The sequence below is a fragment of the Danio aesculapii genome, chromosome 19 (assembly GCF_903798145.1).
Source record: "Danio aesculapii chromosome 19, fDanAes4.1, whole genome shotgun sequence".
Taxonomy (NCBI): domain Eukaryota; kingdom Metazoa; phylum Chordata; class Actinopteri; order Cypriniformes; family Danionidae; genus Danio; species Danio aesculapii.
In genome coordinates, this window is record NC_079453.1 from 12,462,882 (window position 1) to 12,484,718 (window position 21,837).

Consider the following 21,837-nt stretch of genomic DNA (forward strand, 5'->3'; position numbering starts at 1 on the left):
CAAATTCTGACTTAAAGTTTTTGTTCAAATGTAAATAAAAACTGAAATATTTCTTCTACAGTGATGCCTGTTAAAAATCGTCTCATCTTTTGAGAGAAGCCTGTGTCATTTCTGGTAAACAACAACAACAAAAGTGTGCTCGTTGAATAAAAGAAACTTTAAGTCAGAATTTGCCAGGGGTATGAATAGTGTATGAATAGTTTTGAGTTGACAGTATTTAGACAGCCCTCAATGATAGAAAGTTTTGAGTAAACAAAACAAAGCATGTATAGACTAACTTGCATAAAGTATGTCCTTGATAATATTGTATTTGAGACTTACTCAATTCCACTTTCAATGTTAAAGTTTTAAAGTTATTTAAAGTTTGGCTGAGATTATTTGATAAAAAAAAAAACTTTGAAAAGTTTGCTTGTCATTCAATGATTAAGTTAGGAAAATAATATTACTTTGCATCTTTTTTGAAAATAATATTGTTGAAACTATTATTAAATCATAGTCATATTTATAGATTTTTTGGGTGCACAAAAGTGTTCTTGGAGCTTCGTATGATTACAGTTGAACCACTGAAGTCACATGGACTTTTTTGACAATGCTTTTGGCTCCTTTTGTGGACTTTGAACATCTGTGAACATTCGTTGCTGTCTGTGGAGGATGAGGGAGCTCTCAGATTTAATCTAAAACAACTTTATTTGTGATCCAAAAATAAAAGAAGGTCTCCAGGGTTTGGAAAGACATGAGGGTGAGTAATTAAGAACATCATTTTCATTTGTGTGTGAACTAATCCTTTAATTTTAACCTTGTCGATGTTAGCAATTAAAAATAGAAACAATGCAAGAGTCACCAGAACAAAGGAAGTTCAATGATCTTGAATTTATTCATTTAAATTGTGCACTTTCACAGGTAACACCACAGGTTTACCATAGCTGGTTAAATAAATAAATAAATAAATATATCTGTAATACAAAATTAAACTGTAACTGAATGTATAACTTTAGCCTATGCGGAAATGTATGCTTTCTTCATACATTTTTGAATGCCATTGAATTATGATGATTCTTGTCTTCCAACAATCTCTGCCTATAGATGAACTGTAGGATCAATAGAATAAAAACATTAGGTCCAATAGTCAACTCTGATTAAAATTAGAATGAATAAATGAATAAAAGTAATTAAACACCTTACAACAACATTTATCAGACAGCAAACAGTGATGAAGACTTCAATAAATCATCTTACAGAAAAACAAGAATATATCTTTCTCTTTCTCCATCCTCTGATATTGCTAATTTACACCAATAAATTAACAATTACTAATAAATACTGTGATGATCTTCACTTGCTGCATCGCTCTGATATTTGATACTGATCACAGAACAGATCAACTCCAAAACAATCATCATACAAAAATTTAAAAATGGTGGTCAGTTATTAGTAATTACACCACATACCTCTTCTTCACATGACCAACTAAAAAAGGATAAAAATGTGCATCACTCAAACCATCATATCACAACAAGCCACATTTTGATTTGCCATTAATGAAATGTTTCATTAATGAAACTGTGATACAACATACAGACAAATGCTGGTTACACAATCTAATTGTTATGATAGGGTCTGCTATTTTTATGATAATAGAGTTTATCATAATAGAATAGAGTTTTCTTCAGGGGAAGCTGAAGTCTTCAATTGATTTGGTTTGTAAGATTGTTCATGTTGTTTGAAAGATGTCTTTAAATGTTAAGAGTAATACATATTTATTTGACCAAAAATACAATAAAAATACAGCTTTTCCACAGTCTTCAACAGAGTGTAAATATCTTTATGGTTCTGTGGGTCACGTTTATCAAATCTGATCTTTATTTTGGATTCTCTATTGGATTCAAATCAGGTGATTGGCTAGGCCATTCCACAGCTTTATTTTCTTTCTCTGAAACAATTTGAGAGTTTCCTTGGTTGTGTTTTGGATCATTGTCTTGTTGAAATGTCCACCCTGGTTTCATCTTCATCAACCTGGCAATGTAGATGTTGGACTAAAGCAGCTGATATTATTTACAATGAAGAAGGGCAGAGAGATGCTGAAGAACAACTGAAGAACAACTTTCAGCTGCTGTCTGGGCTTTCATTGCGTTTCTACACCTCCATTTCTTCATGTGTTCAATACTTTGTCCCTGTGTCATTTCATTTTATTATACATAACTTCATTTGTTAACTAATTGTTGTTTTACTTTTATAAATAAATAAATAAATATATATATATATATTTATATATAAATATATATATATATATATATATATATATATATATATATATATATATATATATTATATATATATATATATATATATATATAAATATATATATTTATATATAAATATATATATATATATATATATATATATATATATATATATAATATATATATATATATATATATATATATATATATATATATATACACACATTTCTTTCTTTGGTTGTTATCAACATACTTAGACAAATTTACATATCCTTATTGCCACTTTTGATCAAATAATTATTGATTTCCAATCAATCGTTCAATCTTACAGACCACAAACATTTGATTGTTAGTTTATTCAAATCTACACTATTGATCCAGCAGATATTTCCTAAATCCTTCAAGAATGAGATCTTTATGGTTTCTAAAACATACTAGAAATTATAAATAAATAAATAAATAAATCCATCAGTCACTCCATCATGTTGGAAAGGCCAGGAAATGCATGCTTTTTGTCCCAAAAACATAAGACGAACAGTATATTGTTGCTCAATAATATTTAAATACTTTTCACACATTTACACTCACACACCCACACACAAAATCATTTAGTACTAATGAACGGGGTCGAAAATGGAGCTAGGGATGACTAAAATGGAAAACTCAAAAAATTTTATTTCCTTTCCCGGCTGCCCCGGTTCCAGTGCCCCAAACCAATGAAGACTGATGAGAAACTGGAGCTTGTTGGGTAACAGGCGTTCCTGTGAGGGACAGGGAAGAAAACTCACCAATAAAAGTGCCACCAGTGCTGGGTTGAAGCATGCTAGTCGCCATATGAGGATTAGCCATGGAAAGACCAATGTTAGGCACTGAGAGACTTGCATTCTGGGTTGCCATATTGGTGACCGGCATCCCGAAATCTGTGTTTATGGGCAACAGGCCACCGGAGCTGGATGCCATGGTGTTAAAACCGAAATAACTGCAGTTTGAAGGCTGTGCAGAAGAAGCGCCTGCACTGGATATATTGGCGCCCAGTGGTGGGATCATGCATGTGGCTGGCAAATAACCTGGGAAGGATGAAACTGAAGTGTGCAAAACAAAAAGGGATGATGGGGGAGTGATGGATGGAAGGCAGTGGATAGCATATAGAAGCAGGGATAAAGGTGGATGTGATGAGATCTACGTCAACTACATACAGGTTATGATTCACATGACTATATGAAGTCTAGGCTTGAAAAACACTGTCACAAACACTCAAAAATAAACATGTACTATACAGTGCTTCTCTCTCTTTCTCAAGTCGCTCTTATTGTCAATGTCTCTCTCTCTCTCTCTCTCTTTCTTTCTTTCAGCCCTCCTTACCAGGGGCTTTTTGGGTTGGGATGGCGCTGAGAGGAGGCTGTTTGGGTTTGGGCTTGACTGACATAAGAGAGTCCAAGTCCACCAATGAAGCACCGTCTCCGAGGAAGGAGGACTTTTTAGTCTCTTCAGCAGGTTTTGTTGCGTTGTTACCTAGGGATAGAAAGAAATGAACTATTATTAGTGATAGCAAAAAACGTAAAGGTGCAAATGTGCAATTTTTTATTCGAAGCTTGACGTAATCTCAACCAAAAAATGAAGAGAGGGTGGGACATACAGTAGCCCCTCCCCTTTTAAAAAGCAAGCAGCCAATAGCGTTTAGTTTTTATCACAGTTTTGCCAGAGAGAGGTTGAGATCAAGCACGTCAAATGAAAAGCAAATGAGAAGCGTCTTGAAGAAACTGAATATGAGGTGACGTAAAAAAACGTGGATCCATTTAGGCGGAAGTGAAAAAAAACTACAAGCTTTGAATGTTTATATCAGTTTTTTATCTTCTAAAAGCGAATTTTGTCACTGTTTTGAGCACACTAGCTTATAAATGTTCCTAAAACTAACAGACTGAAACTAACATCTATTTTATATTCATGGGACCTATAACATCTCTTGCCCTTACTAGGGCTAGGCTGAATGACTATATATCATGAGGATGCTGTAAAGTAGCAATGGCTGTTTTTCTGTTTTTGAAGCACTGCTTCGTGAAGCTTCAAAACCTTGACACAACTTTTGTTTCAAATCAATGTATTGGAGTGTGAATAAAAATTAGCAAGGTCATGTGATTTCAGTAAACAGGTCTTCACTCTGCCAGTTTTGAAATGTTTCACAAAATCAATGGTTCACCACTGGGGGGAGATCTGTGTAATACCATAACATCCACATGGATCACATGGGTTAACTCAAGTTGCTCCCAGTGGCGAATCACTGAACATGTTTCATTGACTTTATATAATTTCAGTTTGGTTTTAGTACAGTCGTGGACGTTTCAGAGGGATATTTCTTGTCAAATTAAAAGAAATAGTATTAGTTAATAGTTTCTTGGGGCGACATGATGGCTCAGTGGTTAGCACTGTCGCCTCACAGCAAGAAGGTCGCTGGTTCAAGTCCTGGCTGGATCAGTTGGGAATTCTGTGTGTAGTTTGCATGTTCTCCCCATGTTAGCGTGGGTGTCCTCTGTGTGCTCCGGTTCCCCCCCCAGTCCAAAGACATGAAGTATAGGTGAATTGAATAAACTAAATTGGCCATAGTGTATGTGTGTGAATGAGTGTATATGAGTGTTTCCCAGTAATGGGTTGCAGCTGAAAGGGCATCGGCTGTGTAAAAAATATGTAAGCAAGTAATGTAATATATGTATATAAGTAAGATAAGTTGGCGGTTCTTTCTGCTGTGGCAACCCCTGATAAATAAAGGGACTAAGCCAAAGGAAAATGAATGAATGAATAGTTTCTTGTTGGCTGTTTAGCATGGAACCATGGAACAAGCAAAATGTATTTAAGCCTTCAAAATGTATAAAACAGCCAGAGTTAGTTGCTTTTTAAATAATTTTGTGAAGCAATTGGTTTAAAGCTTTGAAAAGCTTAATTTTTTCCCCATCACTAATTTAAAGTATTAGTTTGAGATTTTGCTATATTGTTTAAACGACAATATGTAACTACAGTCGTAAACATTTGAAGTGGATTAAAAAAGGTTTTCAAAATTGGCCTAAGCAAAGGATGGGTGTTCTTCGACACTACCTGACAAAAGTCTTGTCGTTAATCCCAGTTGTAAGAGCAACAAAAAATAACTTCTAGTTGATCATTTAGAAGTGGCAATGGATTTTTCAGATGAATCATCTGTTAAACGGCATCCCAATCCTCAGAAATACTGCAGAACCAGCATGGAGCCAAGATTCTCACAGAAATCAGCCAAGTTTGGTGAAGAAAAAAAATCATGGTTTGGGGTTACATTCAGCATGGCATGGGGGGCGTGCGAGAGATCTGCAGAGTGGATGGCAACATCAACAGCCTGAGGTATCAAGACATTTGTGCTGCCCATTACATTACAAACCACAGAAGAGGGCAAATTCTTTAGCAGGATAGCGCTCCTTCTCATACTTCAGCCTCCACATCAAAGTTCCTGAAAGCAAAGAAGGTCAAGGTGCTCCAGGATTGGTCAGCCCAGTCACCCGACATGAACATTATTGAGCATGTCTGTGTAAGATGGTGGAGGCATTGAAGATGAATTCAGAGAATCTTGATGAACTCTGGGAGTCTTGCAAGAACGCTTTCTTTGCCATTCCAGATGACTTTGAAGTTATTTGAGGCATTGCTGAGATGTATGATGCAGTCCTCCAAGCTCATGGGAGTCATACACAATATAATTTTTTTTTACTGCACCATGACTTTATATTCTATACTGTACATTATTTCTGTTGTGTGACAAGTCTTTTGTTTAAGCAAAGTCAGACCTCAATGTGCTAATTAAATAATTAAAAATCAAGGCATGATCATATTTTATTTTGGTAAAATAACCGTAATCTAGAGGCCTTTGCCTTTCAGATAAGCCAATTCTGATACCAAATGATCAACTAGAAGTCAAGTTTGTTGTTCCAAAAACTTGGATAGGCGACAAGACTTTTGTCAGGTATTGTATAGTTTTAGGTCAACTTTGATAAAGGTATTGACTCACTTCAAATGTTCAACACTGTATACCTGTGCAGCACAATACTAAACTCATGCCATTTTAATACTAATACCATCACACCAATTGGCACTAATTTGTCATCACGTAATACAGTAAATTATACCGTGAGGACTATGAAGGGCTTTATTTTTGCATATTATTATTCAGTAGTATTTCTAAAGGTTGGGCTAAGTCAGTTTTATGATTCTTTGGGAATATCTATTCATTAGCGTAAAATAAGATCAGAGACTGCAGAAATAAATGGGAAAAGAAATGTGATCCTTTATAGTACCGTTCTCAGAGGAAACCCCCCAGGGGTCTGATTTGCCTCCATCTCCAAAAGGGTCATTATTGGTCATGGCATCAGCTGGTACTGATGGGGCTCCCCATGGGTCATTCGCAATGGGAGGAGAAGTTGCTGAGAGTAAAATACACAAGCATTAGTTGGGAAAAGTGAACTTGTAAGAATATTGTCCTAAAAATCATTTATAAATCGATATAAAATACTGTTTTATTTATTTTCTAAACTACAGTTACACCACCGTTCATAGAGAGCACAGAAGTACTGTAGGTGTTTTAAAGAAGTCACAAGTATTTATTGAATCAAAATGCTGTAAAATATGTAAGACTAAATGTAATGTTCTACAGTCTTCTGTGTCATATGATTCTTCAGAAATCATTCTGAACACACAATAAACATACAAATATTTTAAATAAATAATACATTTTGTGGAAATTTGTATATTTCCTGATGATTCTATAATGATTAAAATAGTTAAAACTAAAGTAAACTTTATTTCAATAACAAATTATGTCACTTGATCAATTATATGCATTTCTGAATGCATGTACACATTTCTTTTTTTAAGTACATTTGAATTGGGGTAATTATTATTATTATTGTTATAATAATAATAATAATAATAATAATAATAATAATAATAATAATAATAATAATAATAATAATAATAATAATAATAATAATTATTATTATTATTATTATTATTCCATTCAGGGCTTTTATAGTTTTTTTATATATATATTTTATTTATAACAGTTTTATAATCACAAAATAGATCAAAAACATTTATATGATCTATAATATTTTTATACAATTGATAAAGAATAACAAAAAAATTTAATAAGTAAATTAATTAAAAAGACATTAAATAATAATAATGATAATAATAGTAGTAAAATAATAATAATAATAATAATAATAATAATAATATTAATAAAACAAAAAACAAACACCAGTCCATCCAAACATTCACCATCATATAGAGTAAATAATAAACACCATCAAGTTTTACTTGGTCAAACTCAAAACATTGAAAATGGAGTGGAAAAGTAAGAGTAAAATTGTTTGTGAATCACAAGTGCCTTACTTTCAACTCTTAAAAAGACAAGCAGGGAAAGAGGCCCCAGTTTTTCAAACTTTTTAGAAGCATCTGGCCTAGCAAGACGAATATTTTCAAGCTTAAAAGCGGCAACAATTTCAGTCAGCCAATTGTGAAAAGTAAGTGGTAAAGTGGATTTCTAATCCATCAAGACCTTTTAGCCACCACCATACCAAAAATAATAGACATTTGCTGATTATGTGACCATGCCTTCACAGGGTCAGAGCACCCAAACAGGAATAATTCAATATCTGGACTAATATTTTCTGCTAAAACATTTGAATGAAACTGAAAAATATTCTTCCAAAACTCAGATATCCCAAGGCAAAATCAAAAAGTATGGTCATACGTTCCCTCTGAGCTCTTGGATCTGTCACATAATGGGGAGACTGAAGTGAAAATTTTCTTGAGTATAGTTATGATATAATGTAGCCCATGTACCACTTTAAACTGTATGAGTTGTAATCTTGCATTGATGGAGCAGGTAGGGCTTTTATAGTTAACTAAAAAGACAAGAATATATTCCTATTTTTTTCTTTCAATTATAACTAAATAAATAAAACATGGTAAAAACAATAAAAATACTAAAACTGAAACAAAATTTAAAACAAAAACAGAAAATGTAAAAAACTATTAAACTTTTTTAATAGGTCTTAAACTGTACTATTAATAAGTACTACAGTAGCTACTCAATAACAAAACTTCGCTAAATTTGGAATTAATTCCCCCGACTAGACAGTAAAAGCTCATTATTACTAGACAATAAGATGTACTGCACCTGCCTTTTTTCTTCAATCCAGTCTAATTCTCACCTGCTGTTCCCCAAGGGTCATTATCCGCTTTTGAAGTGTTGCCAAATGGATCAGACGCAGTAGGTGAAGCCTCCATTGGCGCCCCCCAAGGGTCAGAGGCCGCCGGTGCTGAATCCTGCACACTGTCTGCTGATGCCCCCCAAGGATCGGATGTCTGCCCGTCAGAGTCTTTCGGCGATTCGGCTGAAGCTCCCCATGGGTCATTTTTCACTGGGGCTTTTTCCTCTAGTACCCCAGCAGAGTCACCCCACGGGTCGCCAGCAGCAGGTGGAGAACTCTTCTCTGTATTTGTAGATTCTCCCCAAGGATCACTGGAGACCGGTGGAGAACCGTTATCAGCAGATCCTCCCCATGGATCATTGGATGGTGGTGCGGATCCGTTTGTCCCGTCAGCAGATCCTCCCCAAGGATCATTGGTAGCCGGGCTGGATTCCTTCGCCTCAACGGATGGAGCTCCCCATGGGTCGTTGGTCGCAGATTCGTTGGATGGTTCAGATGGGGCTCCCCAGGGGTCTGAGCCAGACGGAGGCTGTGCTGTCGCTGCTTTTTCCCAGAGATCTGGCTCCGTGTCTCCCTCCTTCGCCTGAGTGCAAAAATGTTCATTCAGTCAGCTCAAAATGTCTGAGAATAGACAAATACTCACTTGATTTAAAATCACTCTATTCTTGAACAAATTGTTTATTTTTATTAATATTATTAATATTCGATGTTGTTTCTCAAAAGCTGTGAATTGCGATGAATGAAGCTGATTGAGTCAAGTGGATTTTATGATATTACACAGATCGCCCTCTGGTGGAGAAACATTGAACATTTCAAAAACATTTGGACAGAGTTATGACTAGGGCGAGACAGAATCTGTGGACATTTTTTTGCTATTTCTGCTGAAAATTCTGTAAAAAATCTGTGTATTCATGTGGAAGGATTTTAGGAGTATCAAACTAAAAACATTTTTAACTTTTATTTAAGGTTTACAATGCAAATCCAATTAGATCTACTTATTTGGTAAACAAAGCAAGTCTCTCATATAATATATCTACTTTAAAAGACTGAAAATATTACTTTACAAACTGTATTGTAAATAAATCATATGAATACTTTAATATTACTATTATTATATCACAATAATATTAGTGAAATTAGTTTAAAAACTGAATAAATATGAATTTACACACATTTACACAAGTAAATACATAGACTCAAGGATGGGCTAAAAATCTGCGGAAATCTGTGGATTTCTGCGCATGCAGATTCAATGTGGGTCTAGTCATGACATAACCAAGCACCGTTTATACTCACCAATTATGAAATCCAGCATGTATTTAAACTGCTTGCACTGAACCGAATAGTGAATTGAATCAAGATCATATGAATCAAATCGGGACTCTTTATATTATTATTACGATTTAATCTAAAGTAGGGCAACACGGTGGCTCAGTGGTTAGCACTGTTGCCTCACAGCATGAAGGTCACTAGTTTGAGTCCCGGCTGGGTCAGTTAGCATTTCTGTGTGGAGTTTGCATGTTCTCCCTGTGTTGGCGTGGGTGCTCCGGTTTCCCCCACAGTCCAAAGACGTTCGCTATAGATGAATTGAATAAACTAAACTGGCCATAGTGTATGTGTGTGAATGAGTGTGTTTGGATGTTTCCCAGTTCTGGGTTGCAGCTGGAAGGGCATCCGTTGTGTAAAACATATGCTGGATAAGTTGGCGGTTCATTCCGCTGTGGTGACCCCTGATGAATTAACGGACTAAGCCGAAGGAAAATGAATGAATGAATAATCTAAAGTATTACTGAATAAATTCTCTGAGTGGTTGATCTCACCCGTCTTTCTGCTTCTTTCTTCTCCGCCTCCAGGCGTTTCTGTTCTTCTTTTTTCTTGGCCATCTCAGCGGTCAAGTCTGCTACTGATGGGATGTTGTCCAGGGAGGGCAGCCCTGTATATGGTGGAATCTCTGGCTTTTCCTTCTCTGGTGCCGTAGCTGAGGAGACTGAGATAAAACATAGGAAACATATATGAAATGAACAAAAAATAAAGACAATTACTATAGTGTTATAATGTTTTAGGAGAGAAATTAATACTTTTTGTTCAACAATGACAAATTAAGTCAACATGAAAGACTTAAAACAGCTTCTATTTCTTACAAAGAAGAAATATTTTATTACAAATAAATGCTGATCTTCACAAAAATATTAAGCAGCACAACAGCTCACCTGTAATTATAATAATAAGAAATAATAATTGTTTTGAGACGAGTCAATAATCATATTAGCATTGGTTAGCAGAAGAGACATTCAAAACATTAAAAATTCTACAAAATTGAAACTTATTTTAAGCAGTGTATATATTTAGCATACAAAATATATGTGTACTTTAAAAATGAAAGTGTAAATGCATGTAAAACATGAAGAAAAAAACAATATACAGTGGCAGACCTACAGGACTTAAAATAAAGAAGTGTAATGTTTATTTAAAATTTGAAATCTTTTTTATTTTCCTGTTTTGACTTTAATTATACATTTTTTTTGCCTATATAGAGTTAGTTAATTCTCATTTTACTTTCAGTTGAAATTATATTAGCCTTAAATTAAGCTAAATGAGAAACATTGTATTATATTTCAGCTTTTTTTGTTGCTATTGTTTTTTCAGTTTATTTCAAGTAATTAATTATGATGATAGTTTTATGTCTTTAGTTTTAGTTAACTAAAACAATCCTGGTATATAGCATGCAAGTCATTTATGCTGAATACAAATAGTTTGTGCTCATTTTCTGGTCTTTGTTATGTCCTTTTGTTTCTTTTTTACCAAGATAAGTTGAATGAAGAAGCCTAAACATTCTTCAAAATGTCTCATGGGAGAGAATTTAAATGCTAAAATCACGAATGCATTTTAATATCCTAGCGCACTATTGCTTTAATTACATTTAACATGTAATATGCGGAATATGGACTATTTAGATACAACATTAATATTAATAGACTCTTTAGATACAAACGTGTACTATTTTAAGGTACCCACCCAGCTTTAGTGCAATTTATTCTATTTATATGCCAATATGCTTGTTTTCTTTTAAGGAATAGCCTAATCATTTATGGGAGTCATGCACACTATTCGACTGAAAAATATACAGGTGATTTGATGTAGACACCTTTACCAATATTAAAATGGTTACAACTTTTTATTTTTGATCAGATACATTAAACATTGGTGAGCAGAGGAGACATTACCAAAAAAAAAAAACATTTTAAATCCTACCAACTTGAAATATTTAATCAGCAGTGTATATATTTGTATGTTAAAAATAATAGTGCGAATGCACTTTTTATTCTTCTGTTTTGACTTAAATTTTAGCTTTATACACACACACACACATATATATATATATATATATATATATATATATATATATATATATATATATATATATATACACACATATACATACATACAGTACATACATATTCACATCTATCTATCCATCTATCCATCCATCCATCTATCTATCTATCTATCTATCTATCTATCTATCTATCTATCTATCTATCTATCTATCTATCTATCTATCTATCTATCTATCTATCTATCTATCTATCTATCTATCTATCTATCTATCTATATATATATATATATATATATATATATATATATATATATACACATATATATATACACATATATATATATATATATATATATATATATATATATATATATATATACACATAAATATACATACATATATATACATACATACATACATATATATATATATATATATATATATATATATATTTTTTTTTTTTTTTTTTTTTTTATATGGATTTAATTAATTTTCGTTTTAGTAATTACATTAGCCTTAAGCTAAATGAGAAACATTTTATTTTATTTCCCAGTTTTTTTGTTGTAATTTTTTCCAATTTATTTTATATTATTTCAAGTAACAAATTACGATGATCATTTTATGTATTTAGTTTTAGTCAACTAAAACAATCATGCAAGTCCTTTATGGTGAATATGTTTAATACAAATAATTTGTGCTCATTTTCTGTTTTTTCTTATGTCCTTTTGTTTCTTTTTTACCCAGATAAGTTGAATAAGACACTCTTCAAAATGTCTCATGGGAAAGAATTGACATGCTAAAATCATTACTGCATTTTAATATATCTGGGTGCAGTATTCCTTTAATCACATTTAACATGCGTAGCATGGATACTGAAATATATGTGACTACGGACCTTTTAGATACAATGTTATTATTAATATGGACTTTTTTAGATACAAACCTGTACCATCTTAAGGTAATAAACCAGCTTCAATTAAATTTATTCTATTTAAATGCCAATACTCTTGTGTTTCCTTTTAAGAAGTAGCCTAACAAGTTTTAAGAGTAACGAACAATTTTTGACAGTGTATATGCAGCTAATTTGATGCTTCGTTAAAGTTGCAGACACCTTTAACAACATCAAAATGGTTATAACTTTTTATTTTTGGACAGATACATTAACTTTAAATTCCCCATCTTTAAATTCCTAAACAGCAGTGCATATTTTTATTAACTCTATGCTAAAAATAAATGTGTGAACCCATTTAAAACATGAAAAGACCAAACAAGATAGCAGACCTACAGGTCTTTCAAGTTAGAAATGTAATTTTTATTGAAAATGTCAAATTATTTACATTTTTCTGTTTCAATATTCATTTTAGCATTTTTTATTTATTTCTTTTTACCATTACTTATTCTTATATATACTTAGTTATATTATTATGGACTTTTTAGCTACAATTTATTCTATTTATATCTATTTTTTTAAGGAATAGCCTAATAGTTTTATGGGAGTCAAGCACACATTTCGACAGTGAATATGCAGGTGATTTGATGCTTCGCAAAAGTAGCAGACACCTTTACCTATATCAAAATTCTTATTTGATGCTAAAATAATTTTGGTAGCCAGTTATGCCTTACGCCACAAGAAGAAGCTTAAATTGGCCTACTATACAAAAAAAATCTGCTCAAAAATGAAAACTAAAGATTTGAATGTGTACCAAACGCTTCATGTCTGCTCAGAGTATGCTCCAAAAAATGAGTTTTGCAGCTTGTTCAAACTACTTATTTAAAATAAGCTGAAACAACAGTTTTTTGAGGACAACCTACTTGTTTTATGTTCAATACATTTATATTTGTAAAAAACAATTAAGTTAACTTAATCAATTTGTGTTGGGACAACATGAAGGAGTTGTGTGGAACCAAGCATTAGTTTCATTGTAGTGCTCATGAGTCTTACCATTGGGAGCCTTCGTCAGCTTGTCTTTTGTCTTCATAGCAAAGTCTCTCTCCTCTTTCCGCTTCTCCTCATCCTCGATCAGCACCATCACTATTTTAGCCTTCTCTCTCACATTCACCCCCTAAAGAGAGCAAATTTATTAATGATCAGGTTTCAGACCTTTAATATTACTGCAACGAGTGTAGGAGAAGTGTAGAAGAACTGAATATTTTGCAGTACCTGGTCTTTTCCATCCTTGTCTGTAAAGCGATACTCTGATAGAGCTTTGATAATGTGGATGTTCTCCACACTCTGCTGAGGGACTCGGTCGGAGCCAGTTTTCAATAGATACTCAAGTAGTGTTAAAGCCTGTTGAAGAACACAAATGAAAGAAAAGAAGTTTTTTTGTATATTATCCATAATCCTGGACCAGGCTGTATCCTGTGCTGATGCTGTGGTGTTCATGGAGAAGTGGAGTGCATGAGACTGATTCCTGAAAGACCACAGTGATAAATAAGTCCCCGCATTGATCGCGTAGGCCAGCCTGATCACCCGCCGGTGACCTACTCACACTTGTGGTTCTCCACGATGGACGTACAGCGTTCTCCAGCCCCGATACCTAGACTGCAGCTCTGCACAAGAAGTTCGGCCAGAGGAGAAATGTTCATGCCTAACTGATCCTGATTTCTTTCGAGGTTTTTTCCTTCACTTTTGTCAATTGGTTAAGTTTGTTCCTCATCACTGGCTTGCTTGGTTTGGGACTTGTGGAGCTGCGCATCGATAGATTTGCACTACAGAGTTTAGATTTTTAGCAGTGAAATTTAAACCACAATGAACTGAACTAAACTGAGCTTCAACTCTGAAAACTGGACTGACACAGTTTCAATTTACTATAATCTTCTATGTTAAGCTGCTTTGACACAATCTACATTGTAAAAGCTCTATATAAAGAAACATGAACTGAACTGAATATGATTACAGATGATCCACTGAAGTCACATGGAATGTTTTGACAATGTTTTTGGTTCATTTTCTGGACTTTGAACATCTCAGGATGTCGGGAATATTGCTGACTATTTAACTGAGGGTGAGTAATTAATAACAGAATTTTCCTTTTTGGGTGAACAAATACTTAAATTTTTTTGTAAAAGATTTTTCTTTTACAGACGTCCTAATTGAAAAATAACCGCCATCCAAATAGGGCTCTCGTCAATGTCAACTTCATCTGCAAGTGTCAACGGCAGACTTTAAATTATACCATGACCAGCTATGGCTTCTCAGGAAAAAAAAATAGGGGAGTAAGTTGAAGGAAAATGAATGAATGAAGGAAGTTGCCCAAGAAACATTAAAATAAATAAATAAATAAATAAATAAATAAATAAATAAATAAAACACAAAAAGCTTTTGTTCCCTACTATTGAGGAGTGATGTGTAAAACCTAGCAAATGAAATTCACTATTGAATACTCGTATGCATGTTTTTGTATCTATACATATTTATTTAGGCATTTAATATTTTATTTATATAAATTTTAGAATTTAATCACTGAATTAATTCTGATTAAAGGTGATCATCATATTAGAAAGGTAAATTAATTTACTTCCATAACTAAAGGAGTATTAATTTATTTTAATTAATATTTAATTAATCAGAAGGGATGCCTACATTAACATTTATCATATCATAGTGAACCCCTTTCATAATTAATTCCATAATTAAACTTTTGTTTTTTTTATTTTGGAGTTGAACATGCACCAAAGGCCTGTTGCACAAAACAAGTTTAACAAACTCCGGGTTGCAGACTACATTTCAGGTCGACAAATCAAACAAATCCAACATAGTTAAGGTGTTTCACCGCTTTATATAAAGCTTTTCTGATAACTCAGGGTTTAACGCAGAGTTTGTGATTAACTCTGGACTGCATGGAGCTATAGATGTGACAACAGCAGCACACAGCCAATCACACAGAACATTAAAGTGTCAGTTTTAGTGATTTCTCGACAGAGCCAGAGCAATTTACTTATGAGAAATACAATTCATTTAAGTGAAGTTTCATAAACTAATTTCGAGAGGAGCATGTAATATGATTGAGCACGTCTGGCCGCTCATCTGTAATCAGTAATAATCCAATCAGATTGATCCTAGTCTACTATAAATGGATCATTTTCTCCCTACTGCTCTATCTTCGTTTGGAAGAATCCCCCTTCCACCCCATCTCCTCCTTTACCTCCCTTTTCTAAAGGGGGAGCTCTCTGATATGCTTATCGACCGGGCAGGAGCCCTGGGCTCAAATATCTCTAAGCTCAGGGTTCTCTCCCGGGACAGCATGCTAAACCCGCTTTAAACGCCAAGCATATCTAAGTGGGAACTCTTGAAACACATTTACAAGGCAGAAACGAACACTGCTGATGCTGAAGTTTGAGAAGGTAAATTAAAGATAATATAATTATACAAATGCTTATTAAATCAACAGATTTTAATAACGTAGGTTTACCAACATATTATTTAAAAAACTTTAGATATTAAAGCAAATTTACATGTGATTTATGTGATATTGTCATTTACCATAATTTTTAAATGACAATTCAAAACTATTTGAATAATATTCAAATGCCTGACAAGCATACATAATAATTCTACTTCATATAGAATAAAACATAGCAACATAAGAAAAGTTTGACAAAAATGCTTTTATTTGCATCGGATATACAGTGGGGAAACATGTATTGGTCACTTTTCATAGGACAAAAAGGTGTTGTTGACTTGAAATTTTCCCCAGGGAAAAAGTATTGAACACATGAAGAAAGGAAGGTGTAGAAAGACAGTGAAAGCCCAGACAGCAGCTGAAATCTCTCAGTATTTCTTCAGCAACTCTCTGGCCTTTATCATTGGAAATTAATATCAGCAACTTTAGTCCAACCTCTACATTACCAGAATGATGAAGATGAAACCAGAGTAGATATTTCAGCAAGACAACGATCCAAAACACAGCCAAGGAAACTCTCAAATGCTTTCAGAGAAAGAAAATCAAGCTGTAGAATGGCCTAGCCACTCTCCTGATATGAATCCAAAAGAAAATACAAAAAAAAGATTTGATAGACGAGATCAAGATTTTTACACTCTTGTTGAAGTCTGTGGAAAAATCACACCTGAGCAATTCATGTGACTACATTCTCCATATGAAAGTCGTCTTTAAGCTGCCATCACCACAAAGGTCTTTTATGTAAGTATTAAATACATATCAGTAGTTCAGTACTTTCTCCTTGAGTAATTCCATTGTTATTACACAGTACAAAATTTTCAGATTTGTTTTGTTTTATTTTCATGTTTGTATTGTTTGGGTTTTTACCAAAATCTGGTTCAACACCATGTCAACAGCTCCTTTAGAAATATTGTTCCCAGGAAAAAAAACATGACGCGTTCAATACTTATTTCCCCCATTGTACATGTAACTTTTCTCAAACCTGATTGGTCCAGCTTGGGTTTGCAATCTCCAAATAGCTCAGAATAAAACTTGCTCTGGTAACGGTGTAGTGTCAATTACCATGGAGACCAAACTAATCCACCTTCTTGAACCCAAAAACTCAGAGTTTGCTCAAAGTAAACACAAAATTACCAGGGTAAAAACTCAAACTGGCTTTGTGTAACAGGTTTCAAAATAAAGATATTGCTATTAGAACGAAGAATTAAGTTATTTCTATTGCAATGTTTTTGAAAAAAAAGGTATATTATTATAGTAATAATAATAGCAAAAAAAGCAAAATACTACTATTACTACTACTATTACTACTGATAAATAGTTTGAAATACACTATTCCTATGTCATGTTTCAATAGCAATCAACGCTTATTTTAAAGTGTAATTAACTTAATCTCTCTTTTCACATCTCTCTTTATCTTTCACTGGCTCTCCCTCTCTCTCAACAATACACAAAAGCCATAGGTAAACATCAGAGAATGAAACATTATGGCAGTGAAGCTGAATGGAAAATCCAGCCTGCACAAGCTCAAACATTGCAGCAGCAACGGTCCTGCTGACAGGAGAAACTCAGCCAGCGATCGGGTAACCGGATCACAAAAACGATCACTTACTATAAATATTCAATCAGTCTGAGTAGGCAAGCAAGCTTCGAATCTAGTTCCCCTAAACCCAATGACTGTTTTCTTCAGTTCTCCATACTTCACTCACCTTGTACACATGCCTCCAGTTCTTGTCATCATTGAGACGTTTCCAAAGCATGGCTAAAATCTCATTGCAGGCCACCACATTGTAGGTCAGGTCCGAGATGTCGGCCATCTGAGAGCTGGACGGCCCCCAGGGGTCATTAGAGGTCGCTTCTCGAACCTACACAACATATGCAACATGTATGATGTAAATCTCTGACCAGTAAAGGCCTGCTAGCACCAACAGAGGTCATCTTTAATCATTATATCAGCATCCACAACAACAACATGCATTTTCATATGGCGGTATAAATGCTTGAACTCTATTCTGATTGGCTGAATATTTGTAACATTTACAAATAAAAGATAAATAAATCAGCTGGAAAAAAAACTGTTTAAAATAATAAAGAATAAAACCTTATTTTGTGTGTTGTTTTCATCATATTTTTGCTTTCCTTGTTTAGGATTTCTAAACTATATCTTATACTAATTTAGGGGGAACATACATTAATTTGTTGCCAAAATAAACCATATTAAACCATAAGGTTGGAAACCAACACCACATTTAAAACAACATACTCTGCAATCTTTAAATAAATAATATCTCACAAAAATCGCAAAACAAAGCACACATGGCTGACATTTGTTTACGACAATGTAATGACCTTTTATTTTTACGTTTCACAAATATATGATCGGTTGATTTGACAGTTTTAATGTTATCTTTATTTATTATCTAACTACTTCTCTATTTGTGACTATGTGTGTGTAATAGGGCTGCACAATATATCATTTCAGCATCGATATCGCAATGTGATCATTCACAATAGTCATACTGCAAGATCTACAATGTCAAGTTCAGCTAGTTTATTCATCCCTTAGGAAATCTGGGTGGAATTAGCTGACCAAGAACCATATTGTTGAGTGATTGGGAAGCTTAACCTTAATAGAGTAAAATAGAGCTTGTGAGCTTTGTTTTTAAGGCCTTTAAATAAGTTGGTACAAGAAATTATAACAATGAAAATTTATTGCATTTAACTTTTATACAATGAAGACTATACAGTTTTATTTGCTTGCATTTGATTATTTAACTTATACTCGAATACAGTTAGATTCACTGAAAATTGCAACTAAATTTATCCAGATTATCTGGCCTACAAAGTCATGCCAATCAATATAAAATTATGAGTTCTTTGCAAATTCAGCTATTCAAGTCGTTTGGTGAAGTGATTATATTCATAGCGCACTAAATATTGCGGGAAAACTAAATTTCGCAATGTCAGATTTTTCCAATATAATGTAGGCCTAGTGTGAATTATGTATTTTTACATAATTGTTGTCTATTTATGTACATACTGTATTTAAGTGTATATTGTCTTAAAAGTATATCATTGTGTTTTGCATTGTATTGTGTATATTAGTATTCTGTATATTGTCTTAAATGTAACTTACTATATTTTGCACTGTCTGGAGCCTGCATCTAAGTTTTTCACTCATCACAGCACACATGCTGCTGGTGATGTGACAATGGAAGTGATTTGGATTTGAATTTGACTACACATTAAAAAAGATTAATAAAAAAAAACCAGATAATTAAAGTGGATTCCACAATTCAATATGCAACGTGGGTTAAATGTCTTATATACTCGTTAGGGGTTAGAACTTTATAAATGTTTATTGTATTTATATGTATATAAATTTGTGTTATTCACACACACAATTCAGAATTCTCTTGGTGAAGATTTAAAGGGGTTGCCATTCATTGAAATGACTAAATGAGTGTGAAAACTGAGCTTTGAAGAGGTAAGTGAAACTCACCTTGACCTCTGCTTCAGAGAAGTTCTGAACAAGGTTTTTCAGTTGTCGTCGCAGCATTGAGTGAGTCATGATGGCAGTTTTGTCCTAGACCTGTTTAAGAATAACAAAATTTCCATAAAATACAAAAAACTTAAATTACATAAATTATACAAGTTGGTTGATTATTGCTAATCGCTGTAATCAGAGTGCATGGATCAATAAAATGGCTCAAAATTATTGTTTTATATCTTTGGGAATAAGAAAACAGATCCTTTATTATTTTGCGCTATTGTTTTTGATTTTCGGCCAATTCATAATAGAATATATATCAATATTAAAATACCATCAATTATGATGCTACTGTATGATAAATACTAATCGATATTAGAGATGCTACCAATTTTTATTTCTATTTACATTTTGTTTATTTACATGCAGTTATTATTTTCACATATTTCAATTTATTTTCATTTAAGACTTTTTGCTGTTTTGCAATTGTTGCATGCTTTTTAAAGTGTCTACATAGCTTTTATTGTTATGTTTATTTATTTTTTTGTAGTTCTATGTTTTTGTAATAAACTAAATGCAAAGACAAATGTTGCCTTCACAATAAAGCTGAAATGGAATTGATGTTTTATTTTATTTAGAATAAAACTTTTTATGGTTTTACTTAACTACAATAACCCTAAACAGAGCATAATACAAACCTATTATTAATCAATTATTAACAACAACACACACAAAAACACACACACACTATATATATATATATATATATATATATATATATATATATATATATATATATATATATATATATATAATAACATTTTCCTCAACTTACCTGCTAATTAAAGATGTTGAAATGGCTCTTCACTGAATTTCTCAATTGACCAGCACTTCAGTCCATGAGCAAATCTATGGCAACTTTATGGCATATAAATCATAAATGTAGGGGGAAATCTGAAACAAAGATTTTGATGAAACAGTTACATAAAAAATAGCATCCGGTAAAGATATTTTCACTCACTGAATATACAAAATGTTTGTAAAATGTAAATAAAATAAACTGTATAAGACACACACACACACACACACACACACACACACACACACACACACACACACACACACACACACAAACATATACATATGTGTGTGTGTGTGTGTGTGTGTGTGTGTATGTATATATATATATATATATATATATATATATATATATATATATATTACCACTAATTTGTATATCAATAAACATCCTCTGAATCAGCATCACCCTGCCATCAAAACAATGCTTGACTTTATGCTATTTCCAACAGCAAATCCATGTATCTGCCATTTACTTTATGATCCAAACGATGGCTGATTTATTAAGCTGACAGACATCTTACCAATGATGCACACACACAAATTAAGATAATGTGTGCTTGATAGCATCACATGATGTCGATGATGATGATAACGCAGATGAAATGATCTAGTCCTATACAATATAAAGCGAGACTGTCGCATTACATAGGTCTGATCGTGCCCTGACTGCAATCTGACACCTGCAGAAGCTCATATTGGTTTGCTGAATGAGAGACATCGCCTTAAAAACACGAGGATAATAATGCATGAATATACACTGCGCCTTAGCCACAGATATATTTAGAGCATCGCTTCTTACGTCAGCTCGGCGACAAAATGTCTGATTGATGGAGATAACATATACATGTATATTTATATTTCAGTACCAACCTTCTTGGAGAATGGAGAGGAGAGAAGATGAGAGGCTTTTCCAGAGCCTAGCGGAAATTTCCGCTTCCGTTTACGGCTACCTGTCAAAAAACGAGCGCAGAGGAAGCCTCCCTGCTGAATTATTCATGAGGTGGGAGTAGCTGTTTGCTACGTATAATCCGCTGTAATTTGAATATTAATGAATAGGCGTGGCTATATGTCTTACGCTAAAACCCAAAAGGGTAAACAAACCAACAGTTTTTGTTTTAGTTCCTTTTTTAATGAAAGCCTATCAAAATATTAAAAATTAGCTGGAAATATTTCTGATATTGAGAATGTTAAACATGAGTCACCCGGTTTGTTAAAGTGACAAAAAGGATGCGAACAGAAAATGACAAATCCGCCGATCCCTACATCATGGTTGCGCGTGCAC

The 21,837-nt window shown here is 33.4% G+C and overlaps 1 protein-coding gene across 1 annotated transcript; it reads right to left on the bottom strand.

Annotated features, from left to right (window-relative positions):
- Positions 1-2,471: 2,471 nt before the first annotated feature.
- epn1b (epsin 1b) lies at positions 2,472-21,500 on the bottom strand. Its single transcript, XM_056479902.1, has 11 exons — positions 21,426-21,500; positions 20,530-20,648; positions 19,707-19,796; positions 17,914-18,069; positions 13,966-14,094; positions 13,747-13,867; positions 10,288-10,454; positions 8,468-9,050; positions 6,548-6,673; positions 3,603-3,752; positions 2,472-3,322 (listed from the first exon to the last, which is right to left on the bottom strand). Exons 3-11 carry the CDS (start codon positions 19,773-19,775, stop codon positions 2,904-2,906), a joined length of 1,920 nt encoding a protein of 639 aa, XP_056335877.1. The 5' UTR covers positions 19,776-19,796; positions 20,530-20,648; positions 21,426-21,500; the 3' UTR covers positions 2,472-2,903.
- Positions 21,501-21,837: the final 337 nt, after the last annotated feature.

Excerpts from the sequence above, each read along its gene's own strand:
- epn1b (XM_056479902.1), bottom strand. The coding sequence starts at position 19,775 with ATGACTCACTCAATGCTGCGACGACAACTGAAAAACCTTGTTCAGAAC. Across the intron at positions 13,868-13,965 it reads ACAAGGATGGAAAAGACCAG|GGGGTGAATGTGAGAGAGAA; the intron begins GTACTGCAAAAT and ends TGCTCTCTTTAG. Across the intron at positions 3,323-3,602 it reads CCCAACCCAAAAAGCCCCTG|TTTCATCCTTCCCAGGTTAT; the intron begins GTAAGGAGGGCT and ends TGCACACTTCAG.